We start from the raw sequence: 27019 nt of genomic DNA on the forward strand, positions 1-27019 counted from the left end.
TTCTGCTCAGAAAAAAGAACTCTGTCATTGTTATGGCATAGACACCCCTGGGGGACACTCTGTATATGAAATGAGTCAGACTCCAAAGAAAACTGCTGTGTGGTCATGGATGTGAGGTTATGATGGGAAGGTGAGAGGAAATTTTGAGAGGTCAGTCAGAAGATGCAAAAATCACAGGTACACAAAAGCTCAGATATACAGGGTAAGCAAGCCCAGAGGGCTCATGATGTGAGATACATAGTAAGATCGTAGTTGGGATTTTTTTAAACCAGACCTTAGCTGCTCTTGTCATGCTCAGAATAACCATGTAGAAAAAGAGAAAAATTCATTTTACTAGATGAACTTTTCTCCCTCCACTATCTGTGTCTTAAAAGACTTTGGTGCAAACTGTACATTCATAAGGTTTTATCTTTACAAATAAAAATAAGATTACAATCATAAAAATAATTCCTTTTATGCACTGCCAGAATCTTTTTGATGAACATGTGAGGTGTATGTTTATGACAAAGAGCACACTGTGTGAATTCACTGAGTTCGGGCGTGGTTAGCGCACGGCATCTTCCTCGGGACCTGAAAAGTCGTTCGCTTTTCTCTGTTCAGGGCAGACTCCACAGATTCCATTCTGGTTTTCTTAGATATTCTCTACTATCTTTATGTGTCTACAACTCTGTAGCCATCTTTTTTTTTCTGCTAACGGTAACTTTCCTTTGTATTTCTTTGAAGATCTTTCAGAGAACTTTGTCTTTTCAATGAAGCACATTTTGGTGTGACCCGCTTCTCCTTGCTTTGGTGCTCTTACTCCAGCTGCTCCTTGGGTTCCCGATGAGGTTGTACGCTGATAAACTGACTATACATTTAAAAGCTGAAGTAGAACTGTTTTAACATACCTCAGGTGCACCATGTGCTGGTGACTGTCCTTGCTGCTGATGGGAACCATGGCTCAGAAACATGAAAGTGAACACACAGCTAGCAAAGTTCAAAATGTAAGCATGTCTGCTGAATGCCTATAGATTTCTCCACATCAGAAGCTCAAAAATTGAGCTGAGCTAGGTAGTATGACATTTAGTATCCCAACACTCCTAAAGTAAAGGCAGGAGGATCAGGAGTTCAAGCCCAACATCAGCTACAAGAGACCCTATCTTACACACACATCACACACATACACAATGGAAAATATAGCACACACCCTTGCACACACCGTACATGCCATAGCACACCCACACACACAAATATAAACATATACCACAACACTATACACACATTATACATAGACCACATATATATATATATACCATACATTCCATAATACACATACACACTAAAATGTACAGATACACACACACTATACAATACTACACACACACCATACATATTACACACAAACACCAAAATACCACATACACAAATATACACAAATACATAACACCCATACATACAACACTACATATCATACCACATCCCTCAAACCTCCCCATATCATACATAACATACATGACACACACACACACACATACACTCTACACATACCATACCCCCGTACCTCCAAAACTATACATACCCATACCATATATCCATGCATAGCGCACACACATTCTCTCTCTCTCTCTCTCTCTATATATATATATATATATATACATATATATAGATATAGATATAGATATAGATATATAGAGATATAGTACCACACACAATAAGTTGTTGCAACATGACAAGGTTTTTGGTGTTCCTATTCTATTTTGCTACTTAAAAAGAAAAAAAAAGGAGCCAGGCAGTGGTCACCCACACCTTTAATCCCAATATTCAAGAGGCAGAGGCAGGCTGATCTCTGTGAGTTCAAGTCACACCTGGTCTACAGATGAATTCCAAGACTGCCAGAGAGACACAGAGAAACCATGTTTCAAAAACAAGCAGGCAAGCAAGCAGGCAAGCAAGCAGTTTGTTTTTCTGGAGCTCACCATAACCCCTTCTCATTCTGATCCTTCCCTGAGAAGTGACCATATAACTCTGATGCTGAGACACAGCCCTGCATAGCTTCCCTCGAATTCAGGGGGACTCTGTCTTGTTGGTGTTTTCCTCTGTTTTATCGTTTGAGTCCACTGCCAAAGATCCACCTCTCTGATTTTAATTCCTTTATTTCTGCTGAGGTTTCTGAGTAGGATAGAGAACAGCTTGATGAGTGCCTGTTCCATGGGCCCTGGAGCAGCTGTTACCACGGTAGCTCAGTAGGTGCTCTTGGTTGGTGCTAATCTAGTCCTTCACACTCTTGATTTTCTGTTTCTCAGCTATGGAGAATGGGGAGCAGAGGCGGGGCTAGAATGGGTAAGCTTTCAGCTCTGCAACTTTGTTTCACTGTTTTGCTTCTTTGTGGCTTGAGGCATGTGTACTTAACATTGCTGTTTCCTTCGGTGGATAGATCCCTTGTCACTGAGGAATCCCTCTTCAACAATTTTCCTCACTGTGAAGTTCACTTGTTGTATCCCTTACTAATTTCCTTTGTAAAGTTTGCATCATATGCCCAATGACTTACAATTGGCTTGCATGGTTATAAGGGGTGGGGTGGGGGTGCACTAGGTCACATGTTTTTTTCCTTTCTTTTTTTCCCCATCTTTATTAAATTGGGTATTTCTTATTTACATTTCAAATGTTATTCCCTTTCTCGGTTTCCAGGCCAACATCCCCCTAACCCCTCCACCTCCCCTTCTATATGGGTGTTCTCCTCCCCATCCTCCCCCTATTACCGCCTTCCCCAAAAAAATCCTGTTCACTGGGGGTGCAGCCTTGGCAGGACCAAGGGCTTCCCCTTCCACTGGTGCTCTTACTAGGATATTCATTGCTACCTATGCGGTTGGAGCCCAGGATCAGTCCACGTATAGTCTTTAGGTAGTGGCTTAGTCCCTGGAAGCTCTGGTTGCTTGGCATTGTTGTTCATAAGGGGTCTCGAGCCCCTTCAAGCTCTTCCAGTCCTTTCTCTGATTCCTTCAACGGGGGCTCTATTCTCAGTTCAGTGGTTTGCTGCTGGCATTCGCCTCTGTGTTTGCTGTATTCTGGCTGTGTCTCTCAGGAGCGATCTACATCCGGCTCCTGTCGGCCTGCACTTCTTTGCTTCATCCATCTTATTTAGTTTGGTGGCTGTATATGTATGGGCCACATGTGGGGCAGGCTCTGAATGGGTGTTCCTTCTGCCTCTGTTCTAAACTTTGCCTCCCTATCCCCTCCCTAAGGGTATTCTTGATCCCCTTTTAAAGGAGAGAAGCATCCTCATTTTGGTCATCCTTCTTGAGTTTCATGTGTTCTGTGCATCTAGGGTAATTCAAGCATTTGGGCTAATAGTGATAAAAACTGCATGGTATTGGTACAGAGACAGATAGACCAGTGGAATAGAATTGAAGACCCAGAAATGAACCCACACACCTATGGTCACTTGACTTTTGACAAAGGAGCCAAAACCATCCAATGGAAAAAAGATAGCGTTTTCAGCAAATGGTGCTGGTTCAACTGGAGGTCAGCATGTAGAAGAATGCAGATCGATCCATGCTTATCGCCCTGTACAAAGCTTAAGTCCAAGAGGATCAAGGACCTCCACATCAAACCAGATACACTCAAACTAATAGAAGAAAAACTAGGGAAACATCTGGAACACATGGGCACTGGAAAAAATTTCCTGAACAAAACACCAATGGCTTATGCTCTAAGATCAAGAATCGACAAATGGGATCTCATAAAAATGCAAAGCTTCTGTAAGGCAAAGGACACTGTTGTTAGGACAAAACAGCAACCAGATTTGGGAAAGATCCTTACCAATCCTACAACAGATAGAGGCCTTATATCCAAAATATACAAAGAACTCAAGAAGTTAGACCGCAGGGAGACAAATAACCCTATTAAAAATGGGGTTCAGAGCTAAACAAAGAATTCACAGCTGAGGAATGCCGAATGGCTGAGAAACACCTAAAGAAATGTTCAACATCTTTAATCATAAGGGAAATGCAAATCAAAACAACCCTGAGATTCCACCTCACACCAGGCAGAATGGCTAAAATCAAAAACTCCGGCGACAGCAGATGCTGGCGAGAAAAAGGAACACTCCTCCATTGTTGGTGGGATTGCAGACTGGTACAACCATTCTGGAAATCAATCTGGAGGTTCCTCAGAAAATTGGACATCGAACTACCTAAGGACCCAGCTATACCTCTCTTGGGCATATACCCAAAAAGATGCCCCAACATATAACAAAGATCCATGCTCCACTATGTTCATAGCAGCCTTAATTATAATAGCCAGAAGCTGGAAAGAACCCAGATGCCCTTCAACAGAGGAATGGATACAGAAAATGTGGTATATCTACACAATGGAATACTACTCAGCTATCAAAAACAATGACTTTATGAAATTCATAGGCAAATGGCTGGAACTGGAAAATATCATCCTGAGTGAAGTAACCCAATCACAGAAAAACACACATGGTATGCACTCATTGATAAGTGGCTATTAGCCCAAAATAATTAATTTTTAAAAATTGACCTTGAAAGTCAAAGACCTGTATATCAAAAGCTATAAAATAGTTTCTGTAAGCAGTTAAGAAAAGGGTGGGTAGGAAGCTAGTCCGCTTGCATGAGCCATTGGGTTTAATATTGTTACAGAGACAATGCTATCCAAAGCAATCTGCCCAGCCAATCTAGTCCCTGTCAAAATCTCTCATGAATGCCTTTGCAGTAATTAAAAATACCATCCTAAACACCTGATGAAATCTTTCCAAAGTAGGCTCATACTTTCTAGTTAACAAAACTTGCAAGTCTACAATATTGATAATAGTGTAATGCTGACATATAAACCAAGGAAATAGCCTAGAAAGCCCACGCATACACACTCATACAATCAATCAAGTTATTGTGGATAAGGGTGCAGAACATTCAGCATTTGGAGTCTCCTCCAAAAATGTTGCTAGGAAGATTCAGCATTTGCAAAAGAGTCAGCTTGGACCCTTCCTGCACTTAATACGAAGTAGATTAAAGCCTTAGTTATATCCATGAAAAACATACAATTTCCAGAAGGAAACCCCAGAGAAATGGTCATAACATCAGACTGGGCAGTGTTTTAAATCCTAACTCTTCCATCTATAGTATAACTCTCTTAAGTATTTTCTGTACATACATTTAAGAAACATATATTTAGTTTTGAGTTCAGTATAGCTCAGTGGTGAAACAATTGCCTAGCATCCATGAGATCCCGGTTCAATCTCTAGTGTGCATGCACGCATACACACACACACACACACAATATCACGTTTTGCTTCCACTCTTAAACATAAGTAAGAAGGCTGAGGAGGAAGAATTCCTGTTATAAAACTCACTACATACACACCTATTATATATACTCTGTGGTATGCAAGGCCCCTTCCTTTACCACTACCTTTCTATGTCAAAATTTCTCCTTCAATCATTTTCTTAAGATCAGCCTACAAATGTGTTCTTTCAGTTTTCAATTCATCTGATAATCTCTTGCCTCCCCTCTGTCCCTGGGGGTGGAGAATTCTAGATTTACAGTTTTCTCAGAACCTATTTCTCCCATTAAATTCTGCCGCTGGTGGTTTCTGATAAGAAATCTACCCATCGTATTATATTTTCCCTATAGGTAAGAAGTCATTTCTTCCTCGCTTTGGATTTTTTAATTTAATTTGAAAGACGGGCACAGTGATACACTCGTGTAAGCCTAGCCCTCGGGAACCTGAGATCAGACTCACTAGGGCTCAGAACCTTGACACCACAGTGCAGTTTGACGGAATAGCCCAGCAACTCAGACTCAAAAATAAGGCAGTTATTGTTAGAGAGTTCTAATATCCCCATCAGCTCAGTGATACCCACTTTCTTCCCAGCTCACAGTAAGTATGTGCTCACCGACTAATATCGGATATTGCCAACTGTTGAGATTCTGGACCTCCATTTCTGTCAGACAGACACATGTCTGGATTCTCCACTGATACCTTCCTAATACACAGCCACACTATGAAGTCCAACTCCCTGTGTGAGCCTGCTGGACGTCACATGCTGATGGCTTCATTGCCACTCAGCCATCGTAAAGTCTTCAGTCTCGACAAGGCGTCCTCTGATACTACCCCTGTAACATGAGGACCTACCACGTGAGGCAAAAAATTCAGATTTTCATGTGACCTCCACCACCACCACGGAGAGGAGCTTCTCTCCTGTTAGCAGACAGGAAGACCGTGGCTCCTTCTTAGCCATCTCTGACACCACCCAGCAGGGGTGAGGGTTGGAACTCTAGGTTTCCGAGTGGGTAGACGTTTAACGTTCCTACCCAGCCTTCCTAGCACAGCCATAGTGTGGCGCAACTGCTTCTTTGGTATTTGGCAGTGTGTAGACGCTTCTAAGTTCTCTGCCTTGCTGGGGAGCCCTCTTGGTCCCTTGGATAAAATGCAGTCAGGTTTTTATAGAGGTCCATGGCATGTGTGACTGGCATTTCAGGTTGCTGATATGTTTGTTTCCAATTCTGGATTATTTTACAAAATAGGAAAACCAAAGGAATTTGCTTCCATATTGTTTCTTGGGTTCTGAGGTTCTTAGCTGGTCTGATTTCGTGTGTGTGTGTGTGTGGTGTGTGTGTGTGTGTGTGTGTGTGTGTGTGTATATGTGAGTGTGTGTATGTGTGTGTCTGTGTGTATATGTGAGTGTGTATGTGTGTGTGTCTGTGTGTCTGTATGTGTGTGTGCATTTCTGTCTGTGTGTATGTGTGTATGTGTGTGTGCATTTGTGTATGTGTGTGTGCATTTGTGTCTGTGTGTCTGTGTGTATGTGTGTGTGCATTTGTGTATGTGTGTCTGTGTGTATGTGTGTGTGCATTTGTGTCTGTGTGTATGTGTGTGTGCATTTGTGTATGTGTGTGTCTGTGTGTGTGTCTGTCTGTGTGTATGTGTGTGTGTCTGTGTGTGTGTATATGTGTGTGTGCATGCACGCACATGTGCATGTAATGACTAGGATCTCAGTTGCTTTTAACATTAGGATGACTGAAAAGCACACCCAAACCTCTCCACAAGCAGAAATTTCAAGCTAAATTGTTGAAAAGCTGTACCTACTACTCTAATAGTTTAAAATAGCACAAGCTAGTCAATAAATCCCACAGTTTGTTGAATAGTGTGCAATGGTGGGGGAAAAAAGCAGAGACATGATTATAACAACACACAAAGAACACCAATATACAGTTAGGAGCAAGGTAGTTATGCTGTGTGTTTAGGGCTCTTCTTTGTGCAAAAACAGGAACAGAAGGATGAAGAGGGATGCGTGTCAGGATGACACAGATTGTGTCAGCTAAAACCTGCATATATTAGAGGACATGACAGAGTAGTAATGGCAGAAGAATTGCTTAGTGCACTGGTTGGTTTCATCTCAACTTGATGCATCTAGAACAACTTTGGAAGAGAGATCCTCCACTGAGAAAATCCCTCACCAGACTGACAAGCCTGTGGGGCATTTTCTGGATTGATGGTTGATGTAGGAGGTCTCAGCCCGCTGCAGTGGCACCACACCTGGGCTGGTGATCCTAGGTTCTATAAGAGAGCAGGCTGAGCAATCCCTGAGGAGCGAGACAATAAGTAGTATTCCTCCATGGCTAAAGAAGTCATGCAGGAGTCACCCTGAAGGCCTTTTGAAAATCCAAATGGAATCCTACTGCCGTAGAAGCTTCCTACACCATACACATTCTAAAGTATACAAACACATTAAAGGAATTTAAACTGAGCCACCATATGATGAAAAAGACATGCCTGAACGCCTTTGTACCATATGCATGTGGTACCCATGGAGGCCAGACAACAGAGTCAGACCACATGGAGATAGAACTACAGATGGGCAGTGAGTTGCTAAGTGGGTGGTGGGAATCAACCTGGGTTCTCTGGAAGAGAAACCAGTGCCCTTTACCAGTTAGAACAACTCTTCAGCCTCCTAAAGAATCCTTTAAGAAAAATATACGGTAGATGCAATACGGTAGATGCTGAGAGGATAAAGCTGATCAAGATACACCTTTCAGAAGGAAAAGCGGAGCTGGGGAGACATCTCAGTGGTTAAGAACACCGGCTGCTGTTCTGGAGGCTCTACGAGGTTGTGACATAGGCTGAGCTGCTGGCTGCCAGGACAGCCCTACACACTGAATGCCTTCCCAGTGCTGCTATCACACGGCTCTATGGATGAGTCTGGATACTCGTTACCATGCTCCTCCTACTTTTCATAAATTATGCAGAACGTTCTAGAGAGCCACTGACCACGGCCGTGTCTTCCTCACACTCACCGCACACCCTACAAGTTACTAGAATTCAGAAGATTCGCTAACTACACCCTCACGAAGTTGACCTATCGTGCTCCTACGTTTCAAAGATCGATTTGAACAATACGTGCATTCCAGATTTTTTTAAAAAGTAAACTAAACTTTTCTTCTCTTTTTAAACTCAGGTTTCTGGGATTTGGCAGACCTCATAAAAAGTTTTTTTTTATCCTAGAGCTGGAGAAAGGCTTACAGGAAACTCACTGCCCACCAGTACGCTCAATGACAGAGACTGAAGGCAGTTTAAATCTGAACCTCTCCAATCCCCTGGAGTTCAAACTATGAAATTATTAATAGTTACAGAATTAAAAATTAAGAGAGAATATGCATGCCGGCGGATGGCACAGTGAGGGTGGGGAATCGAATTGTTTCAACAGACCGAAAATAACGCAGACCAGTTTAAGGTAAAGCAAGTTGCTTACATGGGCTTTGGACGAGCAGATCAGTATGTGTAAATGCAGGAAATCCCATTTTGATACCCACAAGAAACTGACCTAGTGGTTGTCTAAGAACTCTGAACTGAAAGGTCAAATCTGGTCCCTGGTTGTCAACAAGGAGCTAGAACTGAAGAGAGTCCCTAACAGCTTTGAGTCCTATAAGAGTTAGCCTGGATAGCTCACACCATCCCCGTGACCTACCTCCCTTTAGCTTTGAAAGGATAGGATTCTACGAGGTAAAAAAAATAAAATGCACGATACTACCATGCTGTCACAGTCAGATGGATCGTAAATGCTCTGTCGGAAGACATTGCAGCACTCGATGAATTCCTCCTTCATTGAGTGGATTTGTGCATTTAGGACTGCCCCCTTGCTGCCACCAAATTCCAGTCTTTCCAGTTTCTCAAATTCCAGTATGGTGACAAACATATCCTTTAAAAGACACAAAACAGTAGCGACCTTTCCATCATCTTCAGCAAGAAAAGGAGATTTTAAAGATTCCAATCAAAACATTTTCAAACATCCAGAATCAATGGGCACTTACATCACAGAAAGCTAAATTTCACTGAACAGGGCAAATGTTAATTTTAAAAACCACACTCCATTTTCAAACTCCAAAAGCTACCTCACAGTGGAGACAGCTCCGACAGTACTATGTACACATGGACCCTCTGAGTGCCCTCCTAACGGTAAAGCGGATAGCTCCCTGGGGAATAACCTATGCTCAGTCACCTACACTCTGCAGCGGTCCAGCTCCATGACTAGAGGGCGACCCAGGAGACTGTCTACAGAGAAGTCACCCAAAGTGTTTGACAGACTTTAGCAGTTCTCCGGCTGACCAGCAATAAGAATTTCCACATAAATCAATGGCTTATGTGGAAGTATTACATAAACAATAAAATGTAAACTCTGTAGAAACCTCTACAAGCAAAAGAAGGCAGCAGCATCAGTTCAAACATTTTAAGGAAGTTTTGGCTGGTAGACTCATAAAAGTTTGTGCATTCGATTTTTACATTTTAGATTTTTAAAAAAAGACTTATTTACTTATTTTATTCTATATAAGTACACTGTAGCTGTCTTCAGACACACCAGAAGAGGGCATCAGATCTCATTATAGATGGTTGTGAAGCACCACATATTTGCTGGGATTTGAACTCAGGGTCTCTGGAGGAGCCAATCAGTGCTCTTAACCACTGAGCCATCTCTCTAGCCCACATTTTAGATTTTTTAAAAAGCACGTATATACAGGACTGGAGAGAGAGTTCATTGGTTAAGAGTTCTGGCTGCTCTTGTAGAGGACCTGAGTTAGATTCCCAGCTCCCGCAATGGTGCTTGACAATGGAGGCTAACTCCAATTCCAAGGGATCTGGTGCCCTCTTCTGGCTATCATGGGAACTGCATGCATGTGATGTACAGCTATAAACACAGACGAAACACCCGTAACAGAAAATATCTTCAAAATACTTACACAGAGTAAACTTTTCACAGCCTTTTACTTTTGTGAAGGAGTTAATATAAATAATTTCAAAAAACTTACACAGGATAAACTTTTCGCATCTTTTTACTTTAATGAATTCACTAGTTTTATAGCATTTTATTATATACCTGTAAATGGTATACATATTGCTATTTATATGGTAGTGTAATTGGCTGGCATGAGAGGGTAGAACAGAAGAAGCATCATGACTCAGACGCAGCTTGAATTATACAGCAAGTTTAAGGCCAAATGGGCATATAGGGAGCGCCCCTCCCCCACCTCAAAAATAAAGAATTTTTAACAGAAAATGACAGTGTGATACTTTAAATTACCAAGTGGGTTTTAGTTTTAGTTATGAAATTTTCTTTTGAGCTTTATAAGTTTCTTTTTCAGCCTTTTTACAGGAAGAGCGAATCCTTTAAAGTTTCCCCTTTCACAATTTTCTACAGGCACTTGGGAAATTATGTCTAGTCACTAACAGGCAAAGAGATTTACTTACTCTCATGTAGTAACAGTTTAAAAAAAACAAATATACCTTGAAAAATAAGTGGGGTGTGGTGGTACACTCTGTCATTCGTGCACTTTGGAGGTAGAGACAGAGGAATAGAGAGTTCATAGTGGGGCCCTGCCTCAAACAAAATAAAACAAAACAAAAGGCCAGGGGTGTGTGTCAGTGCAGAGGGATCCCAGGAATGTGTAAGACTGGTGTGATCTCCGACCACAAGTAAATAAACAAACAAACAAATGGAGGAAAAGGGAGGAGGAGGAAAGAAAAGAGAAGATTAAGCCTCCTTCCTCTCTCATAGAAAAGCTACTCCATCTCACGAGACTCGTGACCCCACCCACATATGATTAGATAAAGGTAAAAAATGAATACCTCTATTTTTACCAGCCGGTCAAGAAATTTGTTAAATCTGCTAAAGACCAGGTGAGACTGGAAATCCCAGGGTCTCTGCTCTGTGTCTCCTGTGAAGTAGCTTGTTAATCCCCTTCGATACTTGAAAAAAGAATTCTGGAACATCCTTAAGACACCAATGGCCACCTGCACCTTTTCCAGTGCATCTTCAATTTCTCCTTTCAAAAGGTCTTCAGGTGACAGGTATGCTCTTGCCTAGGATTTAATTAAGAAGGAGCCACGGTTTTAAAACACATTTTTAAAATCGTGATCATCTGTTTGAGTTAAACATTTTAAATTACAATTTCTAGAACCGAGCCAAAAATAGTATTGAGGAAAGACAGCACAAACTCTAAAAATGTAAACACCCAGGCTTTGATGGCATCCTTTCAGGGGAGACTAAAGTGCAGGAGAAGCTATTGTTTCCATATTTATATATCCTTATGAAAATTACATTTTCGCTGAGTCTCATAGGAATGGCAATAAGGGATTTGCACAGATATTCCTACCACCAACATTCTAGACAATCAGATATTCACACAAAGAAATACACAAGTCAGCAAGGCTATCCATCAGAACACGGGTTTCAGAGGTTGGTCATTTGTGAAGGCACAAGGACCTGGTTATGTGTGGTCTGTCTCTGGACACTCTTTCCTGTTCATGGATTTTGGCTGGGATGCATAAGTAACACCACAGGATACGTGATTGAGCTGAGCTCGGCCACATGAACTTGTTTTATAAATAGAGATGAGAGAGAGGAGCAAAAGCAATAGATAAGACATGTGTGTCTGCAGGGCTTAAAGAGGAAATAGACCAACCCTTGAATGAAGACAAAGAGAATAGGAAAAAGTCTGAAGTCTGAGATAACACAAATTTTCCATGATACAAATGGGTCAAAAGAAATTGTGTCCAAACCAATTCTGTAGGCCAAACTAGCCCTACAGAAAATACCAGAAGGAAAACTGGACACTAAAGAAAGAGTAAGTATAGCCACAGAACTGAGAGGAAATCAATGACATCATGATAACTGGTGTACAATGACATCATGCTAGCTGGTGTACAATGACATCATGATAACTGGTGCACAAATGACATAATGATAGCTGGTATACAATGACATCATGATAACTGGTGTACAATGACATCATGCTAGCTGGTGTACAATAACATCATGATAACTGGTGTACAATGACATCATGCTAGCTGGTGTACAATGACATCATGCTAGCTGGTGTACAATGACATCATGATAACTGGTGCACAAATGACATCATGATAAATGGTGTACAATGACATCATGATAGCTGGTATACAATGATATCATCATAAGTAACGTACAAAGCAGGACTAAGCACAAAGGCAAAAATGTCATCGGTCAATACACGCTTCTCCATCATAACTCCAAGTATCCATGGTGCCAACTTGCCAACCAAAAGACAAGCTAACGGAATTGATTAAGGAACAGGATCCACCTTTTGTTGTCTACAAGAAACATACCTCCCTTTCAATAATCACACTGTGCAAGAGTGAAAGGATTTAAGAAAAGATTCTAGGAAGGTAGAATGAGCCACTGAGGTGGGGGGGGGGACAGAAAGAGCATAAAGGGGATAGATAGAACACAGAGGTACAAAAGGAGTAATGGGGGAGTGGAGGGTTAAGTAGGAGAGGAGGAGGGGTGTAAAACAGAGGTAGGTAAGAAGAGACATAAACAACATTAAGGATTTTCTTAAAGCCATATGGAAAATGACTACTTTTATAAGCTTTCTAAAATATGTCATTAAAAAAATAGAGTGTAATTGTAACTATCCTATAGAGAAAAATGATATTATCCTCAGAAACCATAGGCTACAAGACAAAAAGGCCAATCCTGAGTATGGGATGGCTCCCTGGAAGGGATCTAAACAAACAAACAACAAAACCAAAAACCCCTCAAAACAATAAAGCAATTGCCCTTGGACTTGATTACCCACCAGAGCTTGGTGGTAAGAACCCTACTACTGAAGACACCACATACTTTGATCCCAGGACTTTGGAAAATCAAACAATGAACTGGAGAGGGAGAGGCAGAGGGCAGGCTGCTGGGAGAGAAAGGTCCCAAAAGTCACACCCAGCTGTGGATGCTGTGAACCACATTAAGGACTTACACAGTGAGACACGCCCACTGTGCAACAGTGACACAAACGTCTCTGGAGTAACCATCAGCTGTCTAATCAGACTTAAGCCCTGCTCGGCAGGAGGGAACACACAAGTTTACATGGTACTGTAAACTTGACCAAGAACTGGTGGCCAGAGGGGCCACAAACCCTGAAGGAGAAATCACTACGATTCTGTTGAAGTGAAATAGCATCAAATGGCTATAACGGAGAAGAGGTGACTGTGGTGTGTGTGTGCGCTCATCCTCAAGTGGGACGTATACACACAGACATGTCCTCCCCCACAAGGCTCATGGAGCATCATGGGAGGGGACAGATTCTAAAAGCCAGAGGTTGTGGACGGCTGAAGAACAGTGTATACGCTCGTGAACTCTCAACAGCTGCAGATATTATACAACAGTTTCACACAAGCAATTTGGTCAATATTCCAGCATGGATGGGGAGGCTCACAGGGCCCCACTCCTAGTTAAGAAGCTACAGTCAGGGGATGGCCTCCAGGAAGAAAATGTCAGCTTTATTTGAGGGTGGAGCTATTGGTTGGTTGCTCATACTACAGTGAACGGTCCTCTACACATGCAGACAGCACTAATGGTACTCAGTGAATCTCACATATGTGTGATGTGATGGTGTGGGGTCCATGTGGGATAGGCAAAAAGGGGTCTTGGGGAAATTGGATTGGGAGAGTGAGCCGTGGCCATATGTGTCTTAATAAAAGAAAAAAGTGTGTGTGTGTGTGTGTGTGTGTGTGTGTGTGTGTGTGTGTGTGTGTGTGTGCGCGCGCGCGCGCTGGTTTATAGCTGCTTAGAAAGTTGCCCCACACCTCAGTGGGGACTGAAATGAAAGCCATACCCACAATACTCAGGAGGTCTTTTTGGTTCTCTCATGTAGATGCTTGACTCCCCCCCCCCCCCATCTCCCACTAATGCAACCACTCTACACGCAACTAGACTCTGTCATTTGCAAATTCTGCAAGAAAACCATTGGTGCATTATCTATAAACGTCACTGATTGTAACCCCACAAGTTCTAGTTTTTACTTGTTTATTTATTTACTTACTTATTTTATGTGAGTACACTGTTGCTTTCTTCAGTCAAGCACACCAGAAGAGGGCATCAGATCCTATTACAGATGGTTGTGAGCCACCATGTGGTTGCTGGGACTTGAACTCAGGACCTCTGGAAGAGCAGCCAGTGCTCTTAACCGCTGAGCCACCTCTCCAGCCCCCCAAGTTCTAGTTCTTGTTGCTTCGTGCCACACTCTTTCGTCCCACTCAGCTAGACAGCTAACTGATGGCCTCATGAAAGCTGCTAACACTCCACAGAGAACAGCAGAGAATGTCAGGGACAGAGCATGGCGGGAGTCAGCACGCATGCTCATGGTCAAGCTAGAATCTGCTAATTACTTTTGTGTCATCAGCTAAGCTGTCTCATGGAATTGATTCCCTTCTTTGCAAAATGAGAAGTGGTGCTTGGGAGGCCCTCATGAGCACCTAGCCAACCTCAGAACCCTTTAAGGTAAAACAGCCTTGCACATCAACGGGTTCCTTGTTCAAAACCATGAATCAAATGCTTTTTTTAAGAGCCCACTTGAGCACCCAGAGGCTTTTTATTGTCACCATTTTCTGAGCAAGGCATTAGAACAGCTATTTATATTTCATTTACACTGCATTATGGGGCACTGCGAGCAATTTGGAGATCATTTAAAGCACATGGTGTGGCATGACATGCATAGATCACACCCAAATACTAGATCACTTTTATATTGGGATTAGTTTGGTAGCTATGGTAGGCCCTGCAATGTTAGTACCCATACTGTTTGGGTATTATTATTATTATTATTATTATTATTATTATTATTATATAAACCTGATGGTAAATATATTATCCATAAGCCAATCAATTGCTGATTGGCCAATTTATCAACTTGCCATCTTGCTTCTATCTCCCAGCTGTTCTCTCCCTGTTCCTCTTATAACTTTTATAGACTCATACTTTTGGCTAACTGTCAACATACCCTTTGACCAAGACAAACTTAGCCTTCCTAAGAATCTGTGGATGGCAATATCTACGAGAGAACACACCACGGACTAGATAAGGGTAGTGAGACCAAATTAGTGCTAATTCACAATGACAACATAGTAGTGTCAGGTTAACATGGAAATGAGAGAAGAGCCCGTTACCAAAGTGTGTGTGTGTGTGTGTGTGTGTGTGTGTGTGTGCGTGCACGTGTGCGCGCACGCGCACGCATGTATGTGCATTATCATGCCAGCAAGCTGGTGATGTTTCTCATGGCACTGTCTTAAAGAATGACATTAATGGTCACTATAAGGCAAGTAAAACCAAACACACTTGCTATTAAAGTAGAACCAACCAATGAGTGCAGCAGACAGGAATGGCAAGCAATTGAAAGCTCCCCCCACCTACGGGGTACCTGAGCTTCCAGCAACCAGCTGTGCCACTGGGGATGGCAAAGACAGTGTGAAAACATCTTTGACTTTTCGGTGTAGGCTGGTGGGTGCAAGTAAAATCTATACAACTTAAGTATCAGTGCTGATTTTTTTTTTAAATTAAAAGGTATTATGCAGGGGAGGCAAGATGGCTTAGCAGGTTAAAAGGCATCTGCTGTTAAACCTGATGACCCGAGTTCAATCCCCGACACCCTCATTGTGGGAGAAAAGAATCTGCTCCTGCAACTTATTTTCTCTGCCTCCGGTATGAACATGGTGGCAAAGCCACCCACACACAGAGAGACACATACAGACATGTACAGATAAATAAATGGAATGGAATTTTTTAAAAAAGTATTGTGTCTGGGCATAATAGTGCTGCCTTTAATTCCACCACTCAGAAGACAGAGGTGGATGGATCCCTAGGAGTTCCAGGCTTGCCAGGGGTACACAGTCCCTGTGCGTTTGCCTGTTGTTTGTTATTTTGCTTTTATAAAATTCACGGCGTGGTATATTGTATACCCTATGATCCTAGCACTCAAGAAGCAGAAACAGGAAGATCATAAGCTCAAGTCTATCCTGGGATACCCTGAGTGTTCTATACCAACTTGTATATAGCAGGTCTCAGTCTCTCCCTCTCTCCCTCTCTCCCGCTCTCCCGCTCTCCCGCTCTCCCGCTCTCCCGCTCTCCCGCTCTCCCTCTCTCCCTCTCTCCCCCATGTGTATATGTGTATAATATACAATATATTATTTAAGGAAGGAAGGAAGGAGGGACTGATGAAGACATGACTCAGAGTACTGGCTGGTCTTCCAGAGGACCAAGGTTCAAACCCAGCACTCACAGGGCAGATCACAGCCATCTGTAACTCCAGTTTTGGGGGATCAGGCACACATACAGACATACACACAAGCAAAACACCAATGCAAAAATAACTTTTTTTAAAGTAAGAAAAGAAAGTCAGCTAGAAAGTTAGAAATTGAGTCAGTTGGGAAGTAAGTCAGTAAGTCAGTAAGTTAGTTAGTTAATTAGTTAAGAAATTTAGAGTTAGGAAATTAGTTAGTTAGTTGGTTAGAAAGTTTCTGGGCCCGGGGTGGTGCTTACTCAGGAAAATGCTGGTCACAGGAGCGTGAAGACCTAAGTTTGATCCCTGGCACCCACAGAGGTTGCAAGTGTGTAGCCATAGCACAGGGTGGGCAGGGAGATGGGTCCCCAGAGTTCCTGACTATCCAGCCTAGCAATCAGTGACCACCAAGTTCTGTGAGGCATCCTGTCTCAAAGGATAAGATAGTGAATGTCTCAGGAAGACTCCAGGTATCACACAAGTGCATGTACACTCACATACGTGTGCCCATGGACATGGACATGCAAACATGGACAACACATACACGCTTAAAAGAGAGATTGACAAAATAGTGTGTGTATGGTTTCGTTAAACACATCAAATGATAAACAATGAGGAAAGGAGGGAGTAATTACATCTTTGGAGTATCCAGTCCCAGAGTTGGCTCATTGGGGATCTTGATTCCTAACATGTTAGGGCAGGCTTACTTCAAACTTAGTGGTCTGCTACTTTGAGAATCATGAAAATCAGGTCAAGAGAACCTTTGGGCAGAAGCCAGAACTAGGAACAAGAGAAGTCACAGTATTTCCTTGGGAGCTTGGCAGCTCTGGCTTTTAACACAGACTGGGAACTAAGATAATAGCTTGGCAGGCTTAAAGGTAACTAGGGCTATCTCATGAGCCACAGACAACAGGGCTTTGTGGTGAAATGGTTTCCGTCCATTTTCAAACTGAAAACGTCCTTTAAAAGAGGTCAGGGAGAAGTACTAGCTAAATGAGAAAACAAACAGTTTCGGTCTCACTTGGAGATGCAAGATGCTGGCAGCAAGTACCTGCATACCCACAGGGCGAGGCAGAGTTGACCCTCGAAGGACAGAAACCAGGAGAGATGGAACCAAGGAACTGGCTCGCTGCTGTTTACCCCCCCCCCCCAATCAATAACCACAGCCAGCCTAGCAGTCAGTAAACTGTTGAGAGATCAAAGATGTGCCTGGTGTTGAGCTTCTGTTAAACACCAGGCACCACATTCTCTCTTCTGCCCCTCATGATACCACTAACTGGGGGCATTGAGGCTCGACAAGTGTTTAACTTCCTGTAAGTGGGTAGGTCAGATCCTAGATGGTATGTATGCAAAGCCTTCCCACACACTGCCGCACCAGAAGCACATAGGAGGGAAAATTTAACAAGCCAAGCACACGTGCTAGAACAGAGGTTCTCAACCTGTGGGCTGCATAGCATATATCCTGTATATGAGATATTTACACATCACAATTCATAACAGTAATAACTAGTTATGAAGTAGCAATGAAATAATCTTATGGTTGTTGGGGGTCACTACAACATGAGGAGTTGTATTAAAAGGTGACTGTATTAGGAAGGTTGAGAAACTCTGGTCTAGAAGCTCTAAAGTTCACACATCTGTAGAGTCTGGCACCTTGAAGATTCTACATGGACTTGAGGCTTTTTTGCATATATTTAACTAAGGTTAAATGATGTTGAAAGAGTGGGTATAACATCAACTCTCAGAAGAGTGAAGCAGGGAGATCAGGAGTTTAAGACCATCCTCGACTACACATTGAGTTCAAGGCCAGCATGGGCTATTGCTGTTTTTTCTGCCTTGTTCTTTTCCAGATGCCAGGCTTCTAACCCAACAGGACTGTGTGGATTACAAGGAGGAAAAACAGGCTGAAAACAGAACAAAGAGCTTCTTCTCCAGAACTTGACCCTGACCTCCCCCTGACTGCAGAGCACAATCTGTTACTCTGAATTGTTTAGATGTGGCATCCCCAGACAACTAAGAAAGACCACACTGAACCACATGGTGTCCAAGCATCTCTCAGCTCTCCTTGGGTGGTGTTCTCTCATCATATCCTGTAGCAGGAATGGCAGGGCCACCTCTGTGTAAACTCTGGGGGGTTGTGCAGCTGCAAAAGCATCTCCTACAGGAAACCTAATTGAGGACTGTCTGTGACACCAGCATTCCTGCAGGAGGACCTAATTGAAGACTGCCTGCGAAAAAAGGATTGCTAATGAAAACAATGCCAGCCAATCAGGAACTGGTGTTTAGAATAGATGCTCTCTTGGGACCAATGGGGGCATGGGTAGAGGATTTTTAAAGGCGCTTGCAGCAGTGCTCAGATGAGGAGCTTGCTACAGTGTTTCTCACCTGCTACCTGAGTCTGTGTCAACTCTGCTCCAACTCACCCCTCCAACCCCCAAGGGCAGGAAGGGCCAGGTAGAGAGCTGTCCAGTGTACAGGCAACAATATCCTTTGTGGATACAAGGATGAAAGTCCACAGAGGAGGAGGAGAAGGTGCAGGGTTGGGGAGGGGGAGGAAGGTACTTCAATCCTGTTTTCGAAAGACAGTTCCCAAGCTAAGCAAGGGGTACAGAAACATAAGAAAGTTTCAAAACAGTGAATCAGAATTATTTCCATATACTCCCATTACTGTTTTTCAAGGACACTTGATTTTTGAGTAATTTTCTTACTTTCCTCTCCAAAGGTCTCCCAGCAGCCCACGCTCCTATAGAAACCAAGGGAAGTACAAAATACAAAGCATGGCTAAGCGTCTGTTCCTGGAAGCTACATTGAATTTGTTTAACCTCTTGGCCTTTTGATTCCATTTGCTTAAATAAACAAAACCCAGAACCAGTTTGTTCTTCCACTTTGTTTTGAGCACTGCTGAGTGCTAATGCAATGTAAGGTCACCTGCCATTGCTCATGCAAGTCCTGTCTGAAAGCGAAAGGAAAATGGTGTTCTCGCTGACATTAGGTTGTTCACCGTTAGGTCTTTTCATTCTTGTTGGGTTAATGAAGCCCACTACTTCATGCCAATGATTCTTATTACACTTAATTGTCAGTGCCTCATACCTGGTCAATGAAGAGGTTACAAAACTCTTGCAGTAAAACTATAACCCGAGCAGGGCTGTTATAGAACTTGGAATGGCTCCAGATGAGACAGATGGTGTGAATCAACGGTGCAATCAGTATTCCGGTCTGTGGGAAATCTGCCTCCTGGAGACCTTGAATGTGCTTCCTCAGAGGTCTTAGGTGAAGTTCCACATCCCGGGCTTCAAGAAGAGCTGCAAAAGGAAAGAGCCGTTAGGATCTTTTTACAAGACAGCTATACTTTCCCATTCTGTGATTTATCCTACAAGCTACGTGTGCACGAGCCGTCTGGAGGGCTACAGACTGCCCATTTGTAACTCAGCCTCCCTGGAGAGCACTGGACTAGTTACTCACAGACCATAAGTAATTGTAGCTAAAGACCCAGGGGGAAGGAAACCTCCAAGTCTAAAGAGAGCTGTTTAACCCCACGGAAACCTTGTGGGAGTAGAGCATCTGCGAAGTCATCACCTTGCAGCTGGGATGCCAAGCTCCTCCTGAATGCTCAGGACCCGCACAAAGGCACAACACAGCCGCCTCATCCCAGGTTCTCATGAGTAACCGGTGAGACAATAGGGAAACTGCTACTATGTTAGTCTCTAAGATCTGGTTAAAGTTACTAGGCATTCCAATGAAAGCAATTTGGAAGCAGGCAGGACGCGTGACAACACAACTCCGTGGCTGATCTGTATGTCACTGAACCCACACTGTACGAAGACTAATTTTATGAGAACTTTTATTTGAACAACGACCATGTTAAGTGGGTTAAGAGTTGAAGAGATTCTCACTTTGATACTGAAACTGTCTCCAACCCAAAGCGGGCTGTGGGTTGCATGTTAAGGTGAAGAACAAAGCTAAGCTTTGCTTTTTGATGATATCCCAAGGACTCGTGCCAAAGACAAGTAAGAAAATCCTACTGACCTTTCTTCCTCACACCCATGGCTGGACTTGACAAGTAACCAGCTCGGCCTCCCACCCAGTAATAAAGCCTCGAGGGGAAAGAGGGTTCTCAGCTGTTCCCTCTTCCAAGATGGGTATGAGTGTATTGAGCTTGCTGTATGCTTATTGGTGTCGATTTAGAAATTAAATAATTGCACTACAGTTAAGCATCCTTCACATGCACTAAGCATCTCTGCTGATTTCAGTCTAGAGTACATCTTTGACATGAGGCTTCCATGAGCCACTGAAAGGTGTTTTTCTCTGAATCTCCAGGTTGTGTGCAGACCCCTGGTACTCATTCCTACAGCTCTGTTCCCATGAAGCGTTTGTCTTATATTAACAGAAGAAAGATGTCATTTGCTTTTATTTACTGAGGACCAAAATGCAACATGCTCAACCCTTCATGTAGGTATATACAAAACCTCCATCCAGTGGCTCTCAGAGGAGAGAGTTTGCCTCCAGGAGATATTTGGTGACGTCTGAGAGGCACTTCTGTTTATCACAGTTCAGATGGGTACAGTGGGCAGCAGTGAAGGGTGCTGCCAATGGGCTGATACCTGAATGACCTGTCAGAACAAAGACTCATGTAGCCTAAGTCATGAGAAGAAACATTGCCCTATGTCTCACAGCAAGTCCACAAGGGAGGTGTGGAGAGGGCAGTTGACCACTGGAAAAGCAGAATCCTAGCAACTCACAAATGGTTCATGAGCTGAGATAGAACTAGAATTCACATCTAACAAACAAGCCGCTTTTAACCACCCCTCCCCATCTCTTCAGATACAATTCTTGGAGGCAAATGTAAAAATAGACATTTCAAAGTAAATTTTAATTACTTCTAAATGGCACTCGGGAGAATAAAAGCGTTCTAGTGCTGGAAACAAGCAAAATGAAAAAAAAAAAAGTGTTTGTTTAGCTTGAACTGTAAGATGTATCCTTCAGTACCATAGATACCAAATGCATTTGCTTACACACGGACAAAAGCAGGGTGCTCCATCGTCTTTCAAAGGGACTAAGGGCGAACACAGAGGATGAGCATGAGGAGAGAATTTTTGCTGGATACCGCTCACAGTTTCTCTGTTGCATAGGTCTAATCTTCACCGAAACATCACGGTGACTGAGCACTTGTCAACCAAGGAATCAGAAAAATGAGCCCATGGTGGATTCTGAGTTGTATATCCCAAGACTACTCACAGCCCAGTTGCTGTCTGGAAACATCTACAAAAGGCATTCCTGGGTCCCTGCTAAGAATGGAAGGCCTTCCCCTCCCTTGTACACCTTCCAGCTAACCTGGGTTTATTGGCTGGGTAGACATCACATGAACTGAAAAGGGTTTGTGATCATGATCACTGGGAAGCAGGGAGATGGAGGAGACAAAGTTACTGTTTAGAAGACCCAAGTGCACTTGCTCCGTGTGTACACCCTGAGTGGCAGGCATACCGCAAGGCTGAGTAGGCAAGTGGGCGGGAGTAAGAGCAAGAGCCACACTGATGCCCAGGGACAAAGGTCTGGGGGTCTTACCATTTTCTACCGTGGTGAAGATGCCCTTCAGAGCAGGAAGGTAGCTGCTTTGCCTTGTTCTCAGTATCTTAACCATCTTGAGGACAATAGGAGCCTGAAGCTAAAGTGGGGGAAATACTTCAATAAACATACAAGCTAGATTGCTAAATAAATCTACTCTCTAACGAAAAATTGTGTTCCACTCACACGGTGTGCAGTGTTTTTTGTTACATTTTTTTTTTTATTTTGGATACGCACATGCAGGCATGTGTGGAGGTCAGAGGTCAACTAGCTGCATCACTGCTCTCCTTTTACAATGTGGGCAACTGGGGTCAAACTAAGGATCGCATGCTGGGCACCAAGTGCTGAGCCACCTTGTGGGTGCTATGAGCAGTGTTTGAGACTCAAGGGCATATTGGTTCTAAGAGGAAAAACGGTATAAATGCATGTTTTCAAAAGTCTGCATTTTATTTTTCATTTTGTTTTTCCAAAGGGTGGATTTGCATATTATACATATAAATTAGTAGTGATCTGTTTCAGAAAATCTCCAGTCAAGAGACATGTGAATAAATACCACAGATTTTAGAATATTGTACTAAGTCAGTGGGCAGGAAGCACCCAAAGAAACCAAAGGTAGAACCTTCCATAGCCAAGCAACATCCTTTTCCTCCCCAAATCAAACTGACCTTGTGCTGTCTAACTGTAAGTCAATTTGACATGATTTAAAGTCATTTAAGGAGGGGGGACTCTCAAGGGAGAAAAATGCCTACACATAAAAGTTGCCTATTGGCAAGTCTGCAATGCCTTTTCTTAATTAGTGATTGATGTGCAGGTCTAGCTCACTGTAGGCAGTGCTGGTAGTACCAGGTACTATGAAAAGGGAGACTAGTGCAAGCCATGGGAAAGCAATCCAGTAAGCAGCATCCCTCCACAGCCTCTGCCTTTAGCTCCTGCCTCCAGCTCTGTGCCTTGTGTTTCTGCCATGACATCCCTGAATGATGGAGTACAAACTCTTAAGATAAAATAAACCCCTTTGTTCCCCCAAGTTGTTTTTGGTGATGGTTTCATTACAATAGAAATGCAAACTGAGGCAGTAATTAAACCTTGCCATCTCCAGCCTTCCCACACGGAACCGCCCTTTCAACTGTTAAATAGTATTTCTAATGATCTCAGATGCTACCAAAATATCCTATAAAGGCAATCCATCTCTGTCGTCCTTAACTTAAAAATGCATTTCCTGTAGACAGCATTGCAGAGTAAGAAAAGTGTAGATGCCTTAGTCATACAAAACAACGCCACTCACTTGGTTTAAAACAATCCCAGTGCCTTCTACTCACTTGATGGTATATGCATTTCAGGTTATCATGCCTCATGGTCCAGAAGTCCAGCTCTGTCTCAGGGGTTGGGTGGAGGCCACTCAATAGAGGCTGTGCTGAATCTTTTTCTATGATTTCTTGGATCTGATGTGACCATTTAATGACTACAGATTCAATGGCATGGAGTATTCTCCTCTCATCTGATTGTGGCCTATAAATATTATATGATTAATAAAAGAATCCCACGGTGACTTTACCCAAATGAAGACAGGATATGGGTACTAACAGTCTTTTATGCATCTATAAACTAGTTTTCTCAATAAAAATCCTTCAAAATCCATTATTTTTCATGCTCCTGGCTTGATTTAGGCATCACTGCATTCTGCATTTAGTACATTCTTAGCTTTAAGAAAAATGATATAGTACAGAGAATAGTTTGTCAATGGAGTGCTCAGTGGCAAATGAGGCTTCCTTATCATCCCTCTCCTAGGGTTCAGGGACCGCTACAGGAGAGAAGACAGGAAGACCATAAGAGCCAGAGGCTGGGGAGGGGCAGAACAAAGCTGTGTCTTGTGGATTTGGTAGGTGCAGTATACTTGTGAGCTCACAGCCACTGTGGTTGCCTGTATAAGCCCTGCACGAGGTCAAATCAGTCAACAATGTAGATGGAGTGGAGAGGAGCTCACGAGCTCTTTCCCCTAACTGAAGTAGTATGACAGTAGATGGCTTCTAGGAAGACTGAGTCAGATTTTCAAGGTGTGGCTCCTGGGAGGTTAACCAGGTTCCCGTGGATGGCCCCATACCCGTGAGTATATATTGGTAGCATAAACTGGATTGAGTGGGTTACTTTAAAAAGAATCTAGGACCCAAGGTTGGGAGGGAGCAGGGAAGAGAAAGGAAAGTTAGTGGGAAGATTAGAAGTGGGTATAATAAAAATAGAATAAAATTACTATATTAAAAAACTGATAAATGAAACCTGGAAGAGATTGTTCAGTAGTTAAGAATGTTTGCTGCTCTTCCAGAAGATCTGAGTTCGGTTCCCAGCCCCCATGTCATATGATCCATAACCCCATGTAACTTCAGGTACTATACCTAAACACAACTATACAAATATACGTAATTTAAAATAGAAAACTATTAATAAAATTAACACAGAATTACCATAATCTTAAAGACTATTTTTCTCCTAACAGAACATTGCTGACATTATGTGGTGATAGCTAGTTTTCTTTAGAAAGTATACTTGTAGGCTGAGGATGTACACAGGAGGTAGAGTGCTGGCCCAGAATGCACAAAGCCCTGGATTTGATAACCAACACCATAAAACCCAGCTGTGGCAGTCCATGCCTATAATCCAAACATGTAGATGTGGATGCAGGAAAATAGTGAGTCAAAAGTCATCCTTGGCTACATAGTAAGTTTGAGGCCCATTTGGGCTGCTAAGACCCTGTTGCAAAAATATATATACTTTAAAGGAAATAAAGTACACTTTAAAATTGCATGTTTTAAAGTAACTGTTTTGCTAATAATAGTTTGAGAGGCCTGATACTCTGTGGGAATGTTAGCCATCCACTAGCATACTATCTAGAGGATACTGTTGCTTACCGAGTCACTGAGTAATGCTGATCCAGATCAATATTTTCTGCAATCGTAGGAATTGGCAGATGAGTTCTTCTTGACATTTTGCCCCTAAAAATATGCATCTTGTTTTTCATGATTTCTGTGTGATGTTCCACATCTTGTGAAATAAAACATGACCAGGACTCATGATTGTTCTTATTAGACAGAATTGGGACTAATATCTGGACAAAGAACAACATTTTTAAGGCAGTTAATTAGCAGATAGTAAGGACCTTTAAACTTGTATGTTTATTTACAGTCATGCAAATTTTTCTTGTCCATAAAACCACCCCATTTCAGAAATAATCTTAATGACTCCAAAACTACAAGGAATGGATTAAATCAGCTGTGAATTTACAGAGTCTCTGAACAATAATAGGCTTTTGTAAAATGGAAAGGAGTTGCTGCTTGCTTTTTCATTTACCCATTCACCAAGCATGTGCTGTATATTTCAATTTGCAGTGTAATTCAATAACTCAGATACTGCAAGGAACAAGTGGATTTATATCGAGTAAAGTCTCTTTACTCAATATAAACTCATGCTTTCGAGTTGAGCATGTTAGCAGGTGTACTGACAGAAACAATGTTTCTGAATCAGAAACAATATTTGTGAGTCACGTGGCACGGCAGCTAGTAGAGAGCAAGTGCTCCCTGACTCTGAGGCTTCCCAGTGAATCAAAGTTTGTGTAGTAGAAAGGGATTCACTTAACCACAGGGACCTTTGTAGAATTTGTTTTCTACAACCTGAGGAACAACAGCTAAAACAGCTGTGTGAAAACACTTAAATATTTACTGTCAGGCTAGGGGTATGGCTCCGTGGAATAAAGCTCTTGCTGTGCAAGCATGAAGGCCTGAGTTTGGATCTCCCCAACTCATGTACAGTTGGATGTGGTAGAGAAGTGGAAGTGAGACAGGAATCCCTCCAAATGCTATTATTATCACCATTTCCTGCATGTCCCCCTAGGTGTCAAGTTTCAGTATGTTTATTTACGGTCTGTAGTCCATGACCTTAGTGGGTGGGGTAGGCCCTGGAAGCTGTGCCCTTCTGCATAACTGCCACAGCTAGAAGCCCACTTTGGTGACTATAAACATGGAGTGCACTTCTACATTTAAAGCAATAAGGTGTTAGAAAACCCTTGCCAGGAAGGTCACTTGGCTTGTGTCTTTAAAGGATCAAAGTACAACAGTTCCCAGGATCTGTATATTGATGCCTTCTCCCTGCATTATGTGGGAATCCTACCCTTTAAATCCATGGCATCAGGAGGCACTGCTGTTGTCCCATGGCCAGCTCACTTAGCAAATAGAATTGTTGTTTAAAATGGAGCTCATTTGCCCCTTTCATCCTATGGGTACATAGCTAGAATGGACCCACCCAGAACAAGGAGAAAAAAACAAGATCCCTACAGGCAAATTCAAACCTGCCAGCAATGTGATCCCCAATTTCTAACCCTCAGGGCTGTCAGAGTTAAATTCTGTTTTGTACAGGAAACTTAGTCTACCACATTTTGTACTCAGTCTACAGCAGCTCCACCTGAGTCACCAAGTACTGTCTAAGTTAGGCTTACAATTGCTATGACGAAACATCATGACCAAAGCAACTTGGAGAAGAAAGGGTTTGTTTATCTGACTCACATTCCCTTGTCACTCACTGTTCATCATTGAAGGAACTCAGGACAGGAACTCAAACAGGGCAGGATCCTGGAGACAGGAGCTGATGCAGAAGCCTTGAAGGCTGTCCCTTGCTGGATTGCTCCTCATGGCTTGCTCAGCCTGCTTTCTTAGTGAATCCAGGACAACCAGCGCAGGGATGGATGGCACCACCCACACTAGGCTCAGCCCCTTCTCAATTATTAATCAAGAAAATGTCCAAAAGCCAGGTGGATCTTATGGAGGTATTTTTCTTATTGAGGTTCCCTCCTTTCAGATAACTCTGGCTTGTATCAAGCTGTTGCAGAACTAGCCGG

The 27019-nt window shown here is 42.7% G+C and overlaps 1 protein-coding gene across 8 annotated transcripts in view; it reads right to left on the reverse strand.

Annotated features, from left to right (window-relative positions):
* Window positions 1-27019, reverse strand: part of Dnah11 (dynein, axonemal, heavy chain 11) — a 316394-nt gene that overhangs the window by 284458 nt on the left and 4917 nt on the right. For 7 of the 8 annotated variants that reach the window (XM_039078094.2, XM_063262810.1, XM_039078093.2 and 4 more), the window contains 6 exons: window positions 25041-25237; window positions 23457-23646; window positions 22141-22240; window positions 19669-19880; window positions 11120-11353; window positions 9030-9197 (listed from right to left, as the gene is read on the reverse strand). In XM_039078094.2, the coding sequence (XP_038934022.1) occupies window positions 9030-9197; window positions 11120-11353; window positions 19669-19880; window positions 22141-22240; window positions 23457-23646; window positions 25041-25237 (1101 nt within the window). Of the gene's footprint in view, window positions 1-9029; window positions 9198-11119; window positions 11354-19668; window positions 19881-22140; window positions 22241-23456; window positions 23647-25040; window positions 25238-27019 lie in introns of those variants that run through there. The other variant, XM_039078097.2, reaches the window with a different exon arrangement.

The sequence above is a fragment of the Rattus norvegicus genome, chromosome 6, assembly GCF_036323735.1.
Source record: "Rattus norvegicus strain BN/NHsdMcwi chromosome 6, GRCr8, whole genome shotgun sequence".
NCBI lineage: Eukaryota > Metazoa > Chordata > Mammalia > Rodentia > Muridae > Rattus > Rattus norvegicus.